Source organism: Chenopodium album, chromosome 17 (genome assembly GCF_948465745.1).
Source record: "Chenopodium album chromosome 17, dcCheAlbu1.1, whole genome shotgun sequence".
In the NCBI taxonomy this organism is placed as follows: Eukaryota; Viridiplantae; Streptophyta; class Magnoliopsida; order Caryophyllales; family Amaranthaceae; genus Chenopodium; species Chenopodium album.
Window position 1 is genome coordinate 10,954,455 of NC_137850.1, and position 17,800 is coordinate 10,972,254.

At 35.0% G+C, this 17,800-nt stretch overlaps 1 protein-coding gene across 1 annotated transcript; it reads right to left on the bottom strand.

The window, feature by feature from the left end:
• Positions 1–8,490: 8,490 nt before the first annotated feature.
• LOC145587590 (mitogen-activated protein kinase homolog NTF6-like) lies at positions 8,491–17,122 on the bottom strand. Its single transcript, XM_081644321.1, has 6 exons — positions 16,871–17,122; positions 13,349–13,478; positions 12,936–13,073; positions 10,288–10,620; positions 9,294–9,477; positions 8,491–9,192 (listed from the first exon to the last, which is right to left on the bottom strand). Exons 1-6 carry the CDS (start codon positions 17,023–17,025, stop codon positions 9,017–9,019), a joined length of 1,116 nt encoding a protein of 371 aa, XP_081500447.1. The 5' UTR covers positions 17,026–17,122; the 3' UTR covers positions 8,491–9,016.
• Positions 17,123–17,800: the final 678 nt, after the last annotated feature.

The window sequence follows — 17,800 nt, forward strand, 5'->3', positions numbered from 1 at the left end:
ATGCAAATTTATGAAAATCAAGTGAAGTTTCAAGAAAAAGCCGTCCAAAATTAAAAAAGGCAAGGACAATGAATAAAGTAAAAAAAAAAAAGAAAAGAAAAAAAATTTGAAAAAAAAAAAAGCAAAACAACAAAAATATTTTAGATGGATTCATTTTCTTCCTTAGTTTAAGCATTGAGGACAATGCTTTGAACAAGCTTGGGGGGAATATTGTGTGTTTGTGTTGAATAAGCTTGGGGGAATGGCAGTAGTGGTATTTTTGCTTGATATTTAGAGACTTCTTGAGTTGTTTTTGAGTGTCGGCCGCACTTTTTGCTTCACTTAGGAATTATCACCAAATTTAAAATTTTTACCCCGCCTTAACCCTTAGCCTTATGTTACAACCAATAAAAAGACCCTTAGACTCTAGTGGATTAGGTCAAAAGAACGGTGGAGGGAGATAGACTTCAAACCTATGGAAAGAGTATGCATAGTTGAGACGTCGGGATTACCTTCTCAAAGTTTTTCATTTCTTTATCTTTTTCCGGTTCCTTCGTGGAATCTTGAGAAGCTAGCTTAAGGGTTGATTTGAAGCTAGTGGAGAGAACGTGGCCCAATTGGTTGGGGCTAGGGCGGATTGAGTCCTAAGTAGTTCTCTATGCTTAGCATGTCTTATGTTTCAATCAACCATTGACATCTTGGAACGTGCATACATTTGTCTATTTAGAAAGGTTTGCATTCACTAGTACTTGTCCCTATCTCTTGTCCATATATGAACTTGTGTTTTGCTCTTTCTTTTCATGTTTCTTTTTCTTTTCCTTTTGTTGCCTTGCCTTGGTTTTTGTCAAGAGTTGTGGGTTAAGCTCTTAGGAAACCCTCACGAGACCTCACTCGTCCTCATAGGCGACTTTGGGGTTTTAAGGGCTTGTTGTAGCTAAAAACAACCGTGATTCCTACGTTAGTGAGTTAGTGTACATTCTTTCTCCTTGTTTCTATTTTGTTTCTTTTGCTTTCAATAATTTCGTCTTGTTCTCTTTTGCTCTAGCTTTGCTCGAGGACGAGCAAAGGTTTAGCTTGGGGGAATTTTATGAGTGACATTTTATGTCACTCCTAGGTTAGTGTTTATGCCTTGTTTTAGCTTGTCTTAGGGTGTTCTGCAGTTGTTTTGTTCAAATAATGCGTGCATACATGTCTCGATGTATTTTTAATGAAATCGCGTATATTGTTGAATGCTTGCCTTCATTGCGTGTTTGCACCGTTCCCTATACCTTATTGCTTCCCTTGGTGTTTGTGCTTAGGTATTTGAAGTCTTGGATTGCAAAGAAAAAGCCAAGGAAGCATAAGAGAAGAATCGAAGAAAGCAAGGTGCAAGGGCGCGAATAATGTGCGGGCGCGCAGCCTTGTGAGAACCCGAGCAAAATTGGCGAAATTGCAGAATCGAGGCAGAAAGTTTTGCGCGGCCTGTGCGCGACATGTGTGCGGGCGCACACCCACAAATGCGCAGGCGCGCATCCAGCAGCACGGGCGCACACACCCAAGCACAAGCCGCGCAACCCACAAATGCGCGGGCGCACAGCGGATCCTGTTCAGCGTTTTTGCGCGATTCTTTATATATTGCGGGCTTGTTTTGTACGGAAGAACTTCATTCTTTTAGATTTTTTTTCCCTTGTTTTAGGAGAGATTCTCTCTCTAGGTTTAGCTTAGGATTAGAGTAGTTTAGAGAGAGAAAGTGAGGGTTTCACCATTGTTGAGCTTGGATTTTGAAGAAGAAGATTGATCATCTTGTTTGTAGACTTTCATCTTCAATCAATGAGAATCTCTAACTCTCTCTCCTCTATTTTATTTGCTTTCTCTTGACTATTGTTTTTGTTGTTGGTATTGCTTGTTAATCATGTTGATTCTTGATTATTTGTTGATTAATCTTGTTATTATCATGATTAGTGAGTAATTTCCCCATTAAGGGGATGGTTGTGGTGTAGTTGGATCTTGAGCATGTTCTAGGTTAGAATTGATTTATTTGTGATTAAAGTCTTTACATGTTTGATATTCTTTAATCTTCTTGCAAGTGCACATTGTTGGTTGATTAAAGGTGAATCTTTGCTAACAAGGAACGGAAGTCTACTTAGCTAAGGTTCATTATTATCGATTGTTATTTAATAGTACCTCCTAGTATATGGTTCTAATGTGGAAGCATAGAGGCTATGTTAGGAGAAGCCAATTGACCCCGGAAGGCGGCTAGATTGGATCCTTTATTTCGATATTTGAGCATGTTTAGTTCATAGTTAATTCAATTTCTATGCCTTTGTGTATGTTCAAGTGAATGCTTTACCTAAACTATTTCCCTTAATGTTTTATTTCTTGTTTTAGCATATTTAGACTTTAGTTTATTTATCTCCTATTCCGGACTAGCTTAATTGTCGATAACATTTGGTGGTGTTTATCCGTTCTCTGTGGTTCGACCCCTATGCTTGCCTTATACTCGTATAGGTTTGTTTAGGTTGTATAAATTGTATTTGATCTAGGGATAGACAATTGACGACGCGTTTATTCCCTTGTCATGGGTCTCACCCAATTAGGAAAATTATTCAAGTGTCATACACTTGGTTACAGAGTTAAAATCTATTTAAGATTTCCATGGTTTTTAAACCACTTGGAGTTATAACTTGTCAAATCATCTTTATTACTTACATGATCAGTATATATTTTAGAACTCTTAGTCAATATGAAATCATATTTCTTTGGCTAAGTTTTAGATATGCTACTCATCATTGTGGGTCTTTATGCAACAATTGAAACTTATACAACAACTTTGTTTAGTTTTCAATGAGAAACGACAATAGAGGTTGTGTACTTGGAATGTACTACCTTAGACACATGGTTATTAAACTCATTACATTTAATGAGACCACGCGTTATCATTTGTAACATGAGGTGAATCATTCTCATATTGTTGCTTTTATTCGATTATTTTTCGAATTTCTTCAAGATTTTCGAACTTACTTTTCTTGAACTCTTTCGAGATTCATATACTCCCACTTGCCTTTTGAAGAGGCACATTTAGCACAAGGTGAACAAACCATGGTTTGAACTATGTTTGTTTGTTAATTTTCTCGAACTCTTTTGAGATTTATACTACTCCCACTTGACCTTTTGGAATGACATCTTTTCCATAAGGGCACCTACTTGAGCAACAAACATTTTGTGCTAAGTACGTGTTGTGCAGTAGAACCCCGTGCTCTGATACCATTGTAGGGTTTTAGGTACTATAATGCGGAATTTCACGAATCACATTCACTCGCACCTAAACATGATCTACAAGAATAACACATAAAGAATCACATAATACATACCTTTGACGAGTGATTTCCACAATCGATTGATTGTCAATTAGGGATATAATAAAGCCCCAAGCGCTGCTCCTCTACTTTGTCCACGGGATAGGATTGAACCTCCACTACTGCTAGGTAGTTGGGCACGAACACTTTGAACCACCTTCTATGCAGAGGGGGGGAGGAAACCGACCACGAACACCACCGTACGGTACCTTGCACTAGGGGGCCGTACAGTTGTACGGACGTGAGGAAGGGAGTGAGGAGAGAGATTGCGTGAGGCTAGGGTTTGGTTGCTCACTAGTCAATTCTCAATTGGCTGGTTAAGTGTTATTTCAAACCCTAGGCAAAACCTCTAATTATACATCATATGTATAATTAGAGTACAAACCAAGCCCAAATTACTCCCTCTTCAAACCCATATGGTCGGCCACTCCATGAGGCCAATCATGGGCTTCTTTCTTTTGTTCAATCCATCACCCTTTTGTGTGACCTTATAGGATCTATTCTATTGGGCTTTGGATTATTTGGCTAGTCCAAAGATCATTTGATCACATCTAGCAACATATAATGACGATCCAAAAGAACGAACTTAATTATCTCCATAATTTGATCCATTATATATCTAGTAATTGCACTTGACAAAGACGTGAATCCTTCATTTATTGCACAGCTCACCACCATGCATCACCTATTTATACTTCCAATAAGTCAATTACCTTTGTCTTCATTATAACGTTAGAATAATCTAGATTACATGTTTCTAGGAGAAAATAATTCTAATGATAACAATCTAGACTATGATGATACTAGAGTAATCTAGATTATTTTTGTTAGAATTATTTTCTCCTAGAAACATTTGATATATCCTAGATTTTTCTAGAAATTCTTATATCTTATACTATGATCTTTACAATATAATTCAGGATTTTTCTAGATTACTGTATTTTTACATATATTGCATTATTTATTTTGTGAGAAGAGGACTTATTGGTGAGATTGAGAATGAGAATAAAATAGGCATATTTCCATGATTTTTTACCTAATTGAGATGGGAATTGAGAATAAAGAGGAAAATATCATTTTACCATTAATGACAACATAAAGATATAACATTAGTAAGGTGTTATTGTAAATTGATATTTATTCCTAATTAACTCCACTCACAACCCAAGCTAGGAATTGTCAAAATTTCATTGAATTCCCAACCATGAATTCCTAATCTCATTCCCAACCCACTAATCCCCAAACTCACATTTCCACTTACCAAACGTCTAGTGTTGATGATATTACATTTTACTCCCTTCTTTATAACAAGTGTCCCATTTGGACTTCTTAAAGTATTCATTAAACCTATCCTGACTAATGTTTGTGAAGTATACATAAGAGAAAAAAATATATAGTCTTGTGAGTATTCTTTGAAATCGTTTTAATGAATAGATTATTAATAAATGATTATTATAATATGTAATAATAAATATTTTAAGATAATATTGGTCAAAATTTTAAATCAGCATATATATCAAGTCCCAATGAAGCACCAAAAATAACACAGGGAGTACTTTATAATTACATAAAGTTGTTTTTTATACTATGTTTATGTATCGATAAATGTAGATTGGTAAGTGTTGCCCAAAAAAAAAAATAGTAAATATTAATCCCAACTTTGCTCCAATTTTTTTTTTAATAATCCCAACTTTGAATTGTTTACTTTCTTCAATCCCTTTTACCAGTGGCCAGTTGAATTTTTTTTTTTAAGTGACATGTGTTAAAAGTTAATTGGCTAAAATAAATAATAAATAAATAAATAACACAATTTTTTTTTTATAAAAAAAAAAAAAAAAAAAAAAAAAAAAAAAAAAAAACCCTAGCCAGAACCCTTGACGTTGGGATGCTAATCTGCCACCCCTTGACGTCGACCGGCCGCCCCAACTGCGCTAGTTTCCCCCTGCCCTTGCTAGACCGTCGTCTACCCTTTCCCCTCCTCCCGTCGACCATTTTCCCCTAGCCACGAAACCCCTTTTCATTTTCTCTCTCCTCTCAATTGCCCCAACAACCACGAAATCCGGCCACCTTTACGCCGACGTCTGCTGCTATTCCCCTTCCCCCTGCGCCACTAATTCCCCTCCCAATGCGCCGGTTTCCTCCCTCTCCCCGCGCCGGTGCTGCGACCTCTCTTTAAACTTCCTTTTTCCTTCCTCAACTTTGAAATAACCGAGATCAGAAGCTTTGCTGATGGGGAAGTGTGGGTCTTCGAATTTGGGGGTGAAACCGGTGTTGTTCCAACGGTGTTGGTCAGAATTTGGTTACGATTTGGTACGGCGGGCTGGCAGTGGTGGTGGAGGTTAGGGTGGGCAGGTGAAGGGAAAGAGGAGGGTGGATGGTTTTCTGATTTTTTTTTTTTTAATTTTTAGCCAATAATTAGGACTTGACACGTGTCAAGTGACCTGATATAGTAGGTCATTGATTTTTGTTGACCGGTTTGAGATTGAAGAAAGTAAACAGCTACCAAAGTTGGGATTATTAAAAGTAAATGGAGCAAAGTTGGGATTATTATTTACAATTTTTCCAAAAAAAAAAAAATAACAACATATATGCATTAAATGATTTCCTAAACTGATACTCGTACTTCATATAAATTTAAAAATTCAGGGAAAAAACACACTTAGGTCAGTATAATTAATGTTTAATAATTCTCTTATTTACCTTTTAGCTTTTTATTTGTAGCCCTTAACGTTATGTTCATCTTTTTCAATGTAGTTACAAAGGAAGTGTATATAAATTTGGTATTGTTACTAGGTACTCCCTCAATAATCATATTTCTAGTCGTACTTATAACTTGGTTTCATGCTCGACTTTTCTTTTTGAGGCAACCGTCCTCCGTAATGGTCTACTCATGGAAAAAGATCACAATATTTCTCATATTTTTATGCAAGGAGATAATTTGAATGTTATTAACATTTTACAGGTTCATTTCAGCTTCCCATGAAAGCTTCAACTCCTAATGGAAGACATCAAGACTATCTTGCATTCCTTTTTGGCCTTCAATTCCCAGCACATCTTTCGTGAAAAAAAAAAAAAAAAAAAAAAGAAAAAAAAGAGAGCAGCAGATTAAGTGGCCTCTCTAGGCTACTCTACTCTCTTGTGAGAAGACGTTCCTAATTCTTTCTCTGTATCTTACTTTTAAACATAATTAAATAAATAATTAAATCTGCATATCTAAGGGCTTGTTTGGTTCACCTTATTTTGTTTAGAATAAGTCTTGTGTACCAACGGGTATACATTAATTTTAATGTAAAACGGTCAGTTTGAGCGTAATTTTAACTATTTTTATTGTAATTTTAACCACTTAATCGATAACTTTTAATTTGTCGTTGTTTTAAACTTTATTTTAATGTGTAATTTCTTATAGATATGTGATTACATACTATAAAGACTAATATGATTAATATAAGGCAAAACTGGCTACAACAACATGAACTATTGACAAGTTGCACTTGACAACACGAACTTTGGCTAGAAGCTCAAATCAAACAACACGACCTATAACATAAGGTGCATGAAACATCATTAAAAGTAGTTGTCTCTTGATATTCTCTCGAAAACAAAGCATACATAATATTTTATTTTTTTTCTTTTTTTCTTTTATTAATTTTTTAATGCAATTTAGCTAGCCTTTATATATATATATATATATATATATATATATATATATATATATATATATATATATATATATATATAATAACAATGTAATTAGTATTGTTCTTGAAGGTGATATGCCACCAGCACCATTCACCGTAACCACCACATCACCACCTATCCTCACCGCCGCCTCTAAACCAATCTGACCCCACACGGCCACACCCACAACCACTGACCACAACCCACCACCCCTTCTCACCTGACCGCACCCCAACAGACCGAAATCCCACAACCACCTTGAAACCCACCGTGTCGATCGGAAGACCACCTCACCCAACCCCAAAACAAAATTGTAAAGGGTAATTGAAGCTGAAGCGAAAAGGTGCCTGAAAGGATCTCCAAAGTAATCGAAAATCAGAAAGAAAAAAAAAAGGTGATATTTGGTATGACTTTGGCTGTGTAATTGGATTGCTTCGCCATAGCCAAATTCCTGAAATAGATTGCTTGTTTTGGGTGGGTGTTGAGCGCCAAGAAAGGGGTGGGGAAAGGGTTGTGGTTCGGTAGGGTACGATGAGGCTACTTCGGTAGGGAAGAGGGTTGATTCGAGGGTCGGGAAGAAGGAAGGGGAAAATGAGGATGGTCGTTTAGGGGTGGCGAGCTGATTTCAGTCCGGTGGGGCGGGTCGGGTTAAACCTTGTCTAGGGTGGTCACGTTTAGGCAAGGGTGGCAGCAGAGCGGGGTCGTCGTGTTTTTTGTAATTATTTGTTTTTGTTTTTCAATTATTTAAAAATATAAGCCTAACTAAATTGCATTAAAAAAAATTTAAAAAAAAAAAAAGAAAAAGAAAAAGAAAAATAATAAAATATTACGTATGGGTGGTTTCCGGGAGAATCTCAGGTGGCAAAACTCATTAATGATATTTCGTGCACCTTATGTTATAGGTCGTGCAACTCATGTTGTATTGGCTACTAGTTAAAGTTTGTGCTGCTGAATGCAACTTGTTAATAATTCATGTTGTTGCGGCCAATTTTGCCTTAAAATAATACATTAAAAGTTTTTTTAAGATAAAATTTATTAATAGAAGAATAATAATTTTTTTAGTATAAAGCGTAACTTTAAGTACTTTTAACATAACTTTAACCCGTTTTACAATAAATTAACGTACACTCGTCTATTTGGAGAATTTGTGTTTTGTTTATCTGATTTGATCTAGTATGATCTGATGTGTCATGATCTGATTGTCAAAGTACTTTGACCTTATGTGTACAATAATCTATAAAGAAAAATGTATCAAATAAGATCTTGTTATATTCGTAATAATGTGTATTTTATTAATATGTAATTTTCATGATTTTTTTCATAATAAAATTATAGATAATTAATGACAAACCGCACATAAAACGATGATCTGATTTTATTTTTTATAATCTGATATGATATGATCTAAACTCATTTTTTCTGAAATAAGTAAAGATAAGTAGAACAGAACAAGACCTAAGTCCTCACAGACATAGATTTTTAGAACAAAGTATGAAACTATCAATTTGCATTTGTGCTTCATCTATAGTGTTGAATTGCAAAAGAATACAAACAATATCACTTTCTTTCTTCTATACACTCAAGGTGAATAATACACGTTAGTACCAAACTTCAAGCACACCATATAACATCGTATAAGAGCTGGGAACACCTTTTGACGAATTGCCATTCGCTTCTCTAATCCCTATCATTGGTTCGATAAGTTTACCTCGGTTATGGTTCACTTTTCGAGATTGTGATCTAAGGCTACAAAAACCGCTAAAGGAATTAGAACCACTCCAACTCCCTTACTGTCAAATCCTTGAGATAGGATACATTCCCTAATGTTTATTACTATTACTTGCCTCTATGACAACCTTCTAAAGAAAAGGAAAGAAAATGAAAATAAATAAAAGCGCAAGCTCTTTTCCTCAACCCTCACCAAGTCACCTCAAATCTTAGATCCAATACAGTACATTTATCATCCACAAGACATCTGAGTTAGATGATTATATTTGACGCAGACAAGAATGAAAACAGGAGTCTTACTCGATCATCTTATCAGGATTGAACTTTAGGGTCTCCCGCCATACAAGCTCCTTTATATCTTCTTCATCCAAGGTTGATTGCTCAAAATCAAATTGAAAAGGTTTTGGGCAGGTAGGCTCCTCATTGATTTCATGAAGGCTCGATAAATATGGGTGATTCAATGCTTCATCAACTGTTAGTTCACATATTTGAAAATCCATTAGCATACCAGAGGACAAACCAGCAATGGACTTGTTGGCAAAATTAGCAAACATTGAGATGATAACAGCATACCTGTTATTCGTTTGCTGGGATCAAATACAAGCATCTTTTCAGCTAGATCAAGCACCACAGGAGACACACTTGGAAATTTATGTGAAAACGGCTGTTTTGGAACACGTGGCAGCTGTTTAATGTACTTTTTAGCATTTTCACTTCTCAAAAATCCAAGGTCGGAATCCTCAGGAGAGCCTAGCAGCTGACATATTAAGTTGTAAAGAAATAGATCAGATATAATATATTGGAATATTGACGCAATTCAAGAGACATTCAATCTGCAAGACTTGTTCAAATATCCATATGCAAGCTCCAAGTAGATAAAGATTATTCCAGAAATATACTGACCTTTTGTGTCAAAAAAAAAAAAAAAAAAAAATATATATATATATATATATATATACTGACGTTGACAAATCTACATTTGAAAAACCAAAATCTCCAAAGATGCATGCACACACAGAGAGCCACACACACACACACAAGTACATGATACACCATGAAAATGTGGCAAAGATATAATCAGAAATCAAACTGAAATATTAATCCACTCAATGAGACATTTAGTCTTCAAAACTTCTTCAAATTTCTGTACATAAGCAGTTGATGTTCATTCCAGAAATAAACTGATCCTTCTATTTATGAGAAAGCAAACTAACCCACAATGACTACACACACACCATAGAATTGCTCCAGTATTTAAGTATTATTAATAAAGGATAAAGATACATACATGCTGCATTTCCAAGTACTTATAGCTCATAAATTCCTATTCGTCATGGTACAGTTCCACTATTAAAAATAAACAAGCTTTCTCACTATACAGTATACACTTCTCATATCAACCAATGCATCTATAAATACTAATACCCTTCAGGCCTTTAACACGTCTTCTACTAAAACTAAAAGCATACAACCACCTTGAGTATTAATACTAACATGCTTTCTTTTTTTTATAATATGCCACATTTAATGATAACAAATACTGTAAACAGGGACTAAATAGAATAACCTCATTTATGAGCTGTAACTGCTGCAAGTAGTCTTTTCCAGGAAAAAGAGGTTCCTTCTTAATGATCTCCATCATGATGCAACCAACTGACCACATATCAATCGCTGCAGTGTACTCTGAACAATTAAGCAACAACTCGGGAGCTCGATACCATCTAGTCACAACATATTCTGTCATAAAATCTGTCTCTGCAGTAGTTCTTGCAAGCCCAAAGTCACATATTTTGAGATCACAATTAGCATTTAGGAGCAAATTGCTTGGTTTCAGATCCCGGTGCAGAACATTTGCTGAGTGTATATATTTTAGCCCACGTAATATTTGATATAAGAAGTACTGCCAAGGCAAACATACTAATATTTTTAGACACATTGGATCATCTGATGCATGGGGTAAGAAATATCACAAGACTTGAACTACCTGACATGAGAGTTGTAACAAACATAACTGATCAAATAGTAGCGGCAAATTTGTGAAAGAACAGCAAAAGGTGGCAAGTATACAAGTATCCGTAAGACAAAATGGTCTAGAACAGATAACTAAGCCCAAATTGTGGTCATTTCTCAAGTCAGAAATAAAATTATATTTTGATTGTAACAAAATACTATTACGGTCACCAATGTCTTTAATCATGTATCATTGAATTTTGGTTGTAACATAAAAGGCTGTTTTCTTAATTTTTTTTAATTTATTGCGACAAGAGCTTTTTTATGTTCACCAATGTACCTTTTACCAGCACTATCTTTAATCATGTATCAAATAAAAAAAATTAAGAAACACATCGTAACATATCAAAGATCACCTATGATGATATATTTTATCACACATTACCGGAAAAAGAAAAGGTCAAAGCTTGTGAAGATTGACCACTAAAATCAATGTCCCAAAAGTTAAAGAATGGAAGGAGAATATTTTCACTTTACTCAAGTACAGGGACTGAATATAAAGAAGTAAAGTTCACAGAATTTCACCTAACATTTAGACCATCCCAACAAATGTTATATTGAAATCTTGGTTTTAAAAAGCGCGCCTCGCTCCCAGGCTCTGGGATTGGGCTTTAGCTAGGCGAGGCTCAGTCACCAACGGAAGGCGCGCCTCGTGCGCCTCAAAGCGCCTTTGATAAGGCGCGCCTTTGCGCCTCAAGGAAAATAACTAAGATTTAAGTTATAAATTGAAGAATGATGGACATTTTTTCAAATTCAGACTACATTAGCTTTATATATATCATTATTTAATTTATTATGAATCTTTTTAATTGGTATTAAGTACAATCAAAGTAAAAAATAATTTGAAATAAATATATAAATACATGCGCCTTGCATAAAAAAGGCGCACGCGCCTCGCGCCTAGGCTGCAAGGACCATTTGCGCCTTGGTACGCCTTGTGCCTTTTAAAACTAAGATTGAAATAGAATGAGCAAAATATCAACACTGATCCATCCACATTTTTATGCCTCCTAATGCTATTTGACTTTATTGTTTCAAGTAATTAAATTTGCCCCCTTTATAGAACAAACAAAAAAAATATAATCTCTTTTTTTCGCTTCCTATTTTCATTTGTTTGGAAGACAAAGTCTATCTAAAAATAAAACAAAATATCCATCCACCATTAAGAATCCCTTATAAAGGCCCCTTAGAAATTTCCACAACTCAATAATCGCATTATCACATGGCAACCAAAACTACCATTTCTCACAGCATGTGACCTGACAATTTAAGAGCAACATAACCCCTTATCCACGAATTATTTATCCATCAAATGGGTGGTTACAAACTCCTGGTTATAATTAATGTTTTCACTAATGGGCTTAACCATCTTAACAATCCATATAGCCCCAAAATTATCCACTTTGAGCTTTTAACATGACAACACTAGTCCCCTTCATCACCAAAACTGGGCCCACAAACAAACACAAATCAAGAACTTTTTTCTCCCTCTTATAAATCCCAACAAAAACTCTGAAGGACATCAAACTGATTCCTAAAACTCACAACAATGGGATTCTTTCCACATTAGCTTCTACCTATTTTCATTAAAGGTAATAGGTAACACCATATATTTGTCTTTGGCATTCTAGCCAAAAGTATCTCCAATGTGTGCAAAAGCAGTAGGAATTAAGTCAGATAGTTGGTATAATAAAACTAAGGGATATGAATTATCAACAACTGGACATATTGGAGCGGGCATTTGGGTTGGGCTCTTAGATGCTTAGAAAATGTGTACTTTCAACAAACTACCATGAATAGAAAATGTGTAGTTTCTACAAACCTACCTAATCCAATCCATAGAAGTTGGACTAAGCTACATAACTGTTAGTATTGAATACATTTATACATGTGAATTGCATCAGACTAAAACAATATGCAGCACCATCTTCTAATTCATGCCGCCGATACCGGGTAGGCAGGTACCATGTTTATCATCTAACTCATATACATAGGCATAACCAAGTATGGTCAATAATATCAACTAAGGACTTCATTTCTCTCCCTCTTGAACCATAAAGATTATATAGCGAATGAATTAACTCATCATCCGTTTCGAAATGAACAATAATATATGAAACACAATTGTGAGTTCCTTCAGGCCAGCTTTGCTGCAAATGGCAAATAGCAATGAACTATTAATACATTTTATGAGTCAAGGATCACCTGGCAATGATTTTCGGTGAGTTCCTGGGTGGAGCGGATAATTTGATGAAGATCGGTATCCAGTAATTCATAAACAATATAGACATCATTAAACTTTTCTCTTTCAAGTGGTCGTATAATGTCCTTTATCTTGATAACCTGCATTAGCAGCATATAAGCATATCAATCATCAATATACATTCAGACAGTATAGACTTAGTAATAAAATTTTCTCAAAGAATATTGAGGAATTCCATTATTTCTAAAGTTCATAATATAGACACCATATTGACCATAACTACAACTACAAGACTGGGAAAAAGGGGAAAGGGACTACAAAATGAGACAGTGTGCTGAAAAAGAATCAGTCTGAAATAGCAAAAGAAAGTTAAAACATGCTACCCCAATAACTTATAAGCAATTACTGGAATTACATTATCATGGTCCATGTGACATAGCAGTTTGATTTCCCGCAGAGTCCTTTTAGCGTCAATTCTATTGTTAAATGCATCTGCAATTTTCTTAATAGCGACATCTTCATTTGTCTCTGAATTTCGTGCACAACTGCCATCAAGAAAAGAAATGAAGCCACACAGTAAATATTGTTGACAAAGAAATCTGCAAGCATCATGCAGAGCCACAACATACAATAAAAGCTTATCTTTTTCCAGCTTTTTCATAAAAGGACAAGGAAATAGAATATCATCAAAATTAACACTAATCCTCAAATACAACAAAGAACAGAAAATCAAATACAAGGAAAAGAAAGAAACCATGAGGCACATACCAATAAAATTATACAAGAAAGTGTCAACTCTATTTATTTGTGCACAAATCTGAAAAGAATGTAATACACAAAGGGATACTCAGGTAAATTGCAATTTGATCTATTCCAATAAAAGAAGACATCCCTACAGTTTTATCTATTCCCTCCTAGCTTTCTTCTGATCATGTATAGAAAAAATCTATGATGTTTACCCTGTAATTAAGGGAGTTATACCTTTTTTACATATAAGAAATAAGAATTATATTTGCAGCTGAAAAGAGTAGTACAAACAACAAAGACAAGGGGTCCTCTAAACTGATTAAAAAAAATTACTGATGAGCCCAATTTTATTTAAATCTCCCCAACTGAGTAATTCTTAAATGTCCTAGCTGCATTGGCCCATAACAATGCTGGATAAATAACCTAGTATCAGGTATCACTACATACTAGAAGACAAAGAAACTTATGAAAAGATTGGGGAGTTTTGCCCCAACTATACACCACATTTTCATGAATATTATGACATAACTTCATCTCCATTACCTAACCAAATACCCCATTAAAAAAATAAATAAATAAATAAATTGCATACAATCCATATCCTCAATTTAAAAAAAATTACTTTGCATTTCTTTCTTCTCTTCATCACTATTACCACCATAATCCTTTTCACTCACTCCCTATCCCACCCCCTCCCCCCCCCCCCCCCCCCCGGCCTCAACACCTTCACCATCACCAAATTCACCGGCACAGTGAACCCGCTCTCTCTTTGGCACCTTTATTGTATAATGCCCACCAGACCCACCACCCACAACCCTACAATTTGACCAAATTCAATTTCTCAACCAAAATATACAGACTTAATTCTATGACCCCCCAAAACAACCCTACGACAGCATAATGAACTACTAATGAGGGGCTGAGGGGTAAGGAATTGGGGTAAGGAATTTGGGTAAGAAAAATAGGGGAAACTTAGGATGAGAACTGATAGGTGTTGTGGCTAAGTTAGACGAAAATGTGGAACGAACGAGGCAAAGGTGTCTAAAACTAGAGGGTTTTAAAGAGGGGCAATGGTATTTAGGGTGTTGATGATCCAAAAAGAAATGGGATAGAGGCGGGTGCAAAAGAGAGAAGAGTTGGGTTGGAGATCTCTTTCATGGGTATGGACAAGGGAGGAAAAGAAAAAGAAAATAAAATTTAGGTTTGGACGGTGAGGGAGGAAAGGTCAAGGGTGGCAGCTAGAAAAGGGAGATGGTAGGTAAATAAATAGGACACTCGGGTCATCTTATTAATGAAGACGATCAGATAGTGATGGTGTTGATAAAGGTGATTTGAAGGTGATTAAAACGGTTTAAAAGCAACAAGATGGTTGTGGAGGTGGCGGTGACAGGAACGGTTAAGAGGCAACAGTTTAGAGGCAGCAAGATGAATGTGGAGGTGGAGGTGGCGACTGGATGGAATGTAAGTTAGTAATGTTAGGATTAGGTGGTAATAGATGAATAGAAAATGATTTTTAAAAAAAATAGCATAGAGAAAGGAAGGTGGAATATCATTAAAGCTATTGTCATTAACGTCATTAGATATTTTTGTCCAATTTAACAAGGTCTTCTTTGGGAAAAATCTGTGGATGATTGAGTATTGACCTAAGGAGCAAGGATATATGTGATAATTTGCCGAAAGTTACATGGTTTTTTATATCAGTTTAAACTTCTAAATCTCTCAAAATTTAGCAACCAATTGACAGCACGGAGATAAGAAAATAAGCTTCTTTATGAAATATGAGAAGAGAACCCATATCATCAGTTGATGGCAGAGTACTTCTAATTTAGCACCACAATCAGTAAACCATTCCTATACTTCTACACATGCTCAACAGCTCAAGCCTCAAAGAACTTCATAGCAAACGGTATTGGAAACCAGTCACTTAAATGGCAAGACTTGCTTCAAATATAATATATTCCCCCTTCCAAATATAAGAATATACTCTTGACTAAACTATATAGAGAAGGAAGCTACTAAGCCTGCTATTATAAGGTCACATTCTTGCTCTAGATTTTCCTGTCAGTTACCAGTCTTTCTAAAGCCACAAATACAGAACCTTCAGGTGGACACCAGCTGCCTGTATATAGATTAATTTATACCTTAATTAACTAAAACAGAAATGTGTGCACATGTCCAGCCGGTGATGTAGGATTCAAAGTTTAATTTATTAATCTAACTGTACCGTTAATGAATAAAAAACTCATCATCATATCCTGTCTATTCAACCCATCACGTGACTTTACAAACACCAAATTATTCCCAAGAATTCTTAAAAATAAAACTCAATGCCAAATCTAAATGTACCCTTAGTTCTATGTCTCAGAAGCAAAAGATGTTTTTATTTGAATCCTCTTAGAAATTCATTCTTGGTAAAACATTTTCCTGAAATAAATCTGCTCACAAAAACTTAACAGCGAAGATAAGGGTATTAATTATACATTAAAAAGTTAAATCAATAACAATAAAAAAAGATTCTTCTCAGAAAAATATATGAGCCCCTCTTCTAGCCTCGATTAAGTAGGATAAGGCCGAACACATTTAAACCTACCCAAAAATGGCAACAATAATCAATACTAGGACGAATGTAACAATTATTGGCGTCATCATTGTATAGTATTACTAATCATGCAGAATAGTGTAGTACTCATATCACAGAAAGGACAATAACTCAGAAAATCAAATTTCTGCAGCTCTTAAAATTTTGAAAACACCAAATCAAATCAGTTGATCATCAATAAAAACGATCAATTCGGATTATTCTACTATCGTACGAGAATATAAAATCCCAGAACATGCTATTCAATACAATCACGCAAAACAAAATGCATCAATCATTAGACCTTTACCAACCTAACAAAACAACTACTTCATCAAATTTTAGGTGGGTACAAGTACAACGACAAATCGATACAATCAGCTAGCAAAACCTCATCAAAAACACGAACACAAATCAATCAACAATAACATAAAACCCTAATTACTCAAATTAATCCAGCATCATAATAAACAACAACAAACTCAAATCATTCCAAATTTGCAATCAAATTCAAACAATCAAACCTTAATCAAAAACACAAATCCCAGTAAAACAAATCAAATTCCTCAAATAAACCCCAAAAATGAAAACGAAAGAGGAGAGAGAAAGTACCAAACAATGCCATAAGCACCACGACCGACGGGTTGAATAGGAGGACCATACTTAGAAGAGACCTCGAAAAGGGTACCAAGGATATTGTACATGGTGTAAGTTCCGCCATAAGTAGGAATTCCTCGAACTTCCTTTGATTTTGCTGAGTTTTCCATGTTTGTGTGTTTGTGTTTCTCTCTCTAAACAGTGGATGGAGTGTGAGAAGATGAAGAAGTATGTATAGTAGTGCAAAATGACGTCGGGTTTCTTTGCTTTTTTGGGGGATTTTGAAATTTGAACAAAATGCCTTCTCTTCTTGTTTTTCTAATCAAACCTCCAACGGGTGGGGCTGGTCGTCGTTTAAAATTTTGGATACCAAGGCTAGAGGTGTCAATTCGGGTTAACGAGTCAAGTTAAGTTGATTTGGATTAAGTTGAATCTATTTCAATTTTGAGTTGTGTACGGGTGTAAAAATTACTCGGGTTCGAGCCTGATTAAAACTCGTTTTTGTTTATTTAATAAATTTTGAAACTTGTTTAGTATACTAGATTAGTATCCGTGCGTTGCACGTTGATGATAAATATTTAACCTAATTTATATTATATGAGATTAAATATATTATCATATGTTTTTCATTTAGTGGGATTATAAAAGTTTACTTGTTCTTTTTCTTCTTTTAATGTGTTTATTTCATTGCTTCAAAAAAAAATGTGTTTATTTCATAATCAAATGAGTATGTTGAAATAATCATAAAACATACGTTTAGAAAAACTAGAATTAATATAGTTTTGTATGTGACTTAAGAATTTATTTTGAATATATAATTAATACCTTTTCATCAAGAAATACCTTTTCATCGAGAAATACCTTTTCATCAAGAAATACCATCTCAATGCTATGCATATAATTCGTATCTTAATTATCATATTTTCCTTCATTGGAGTTATGTCT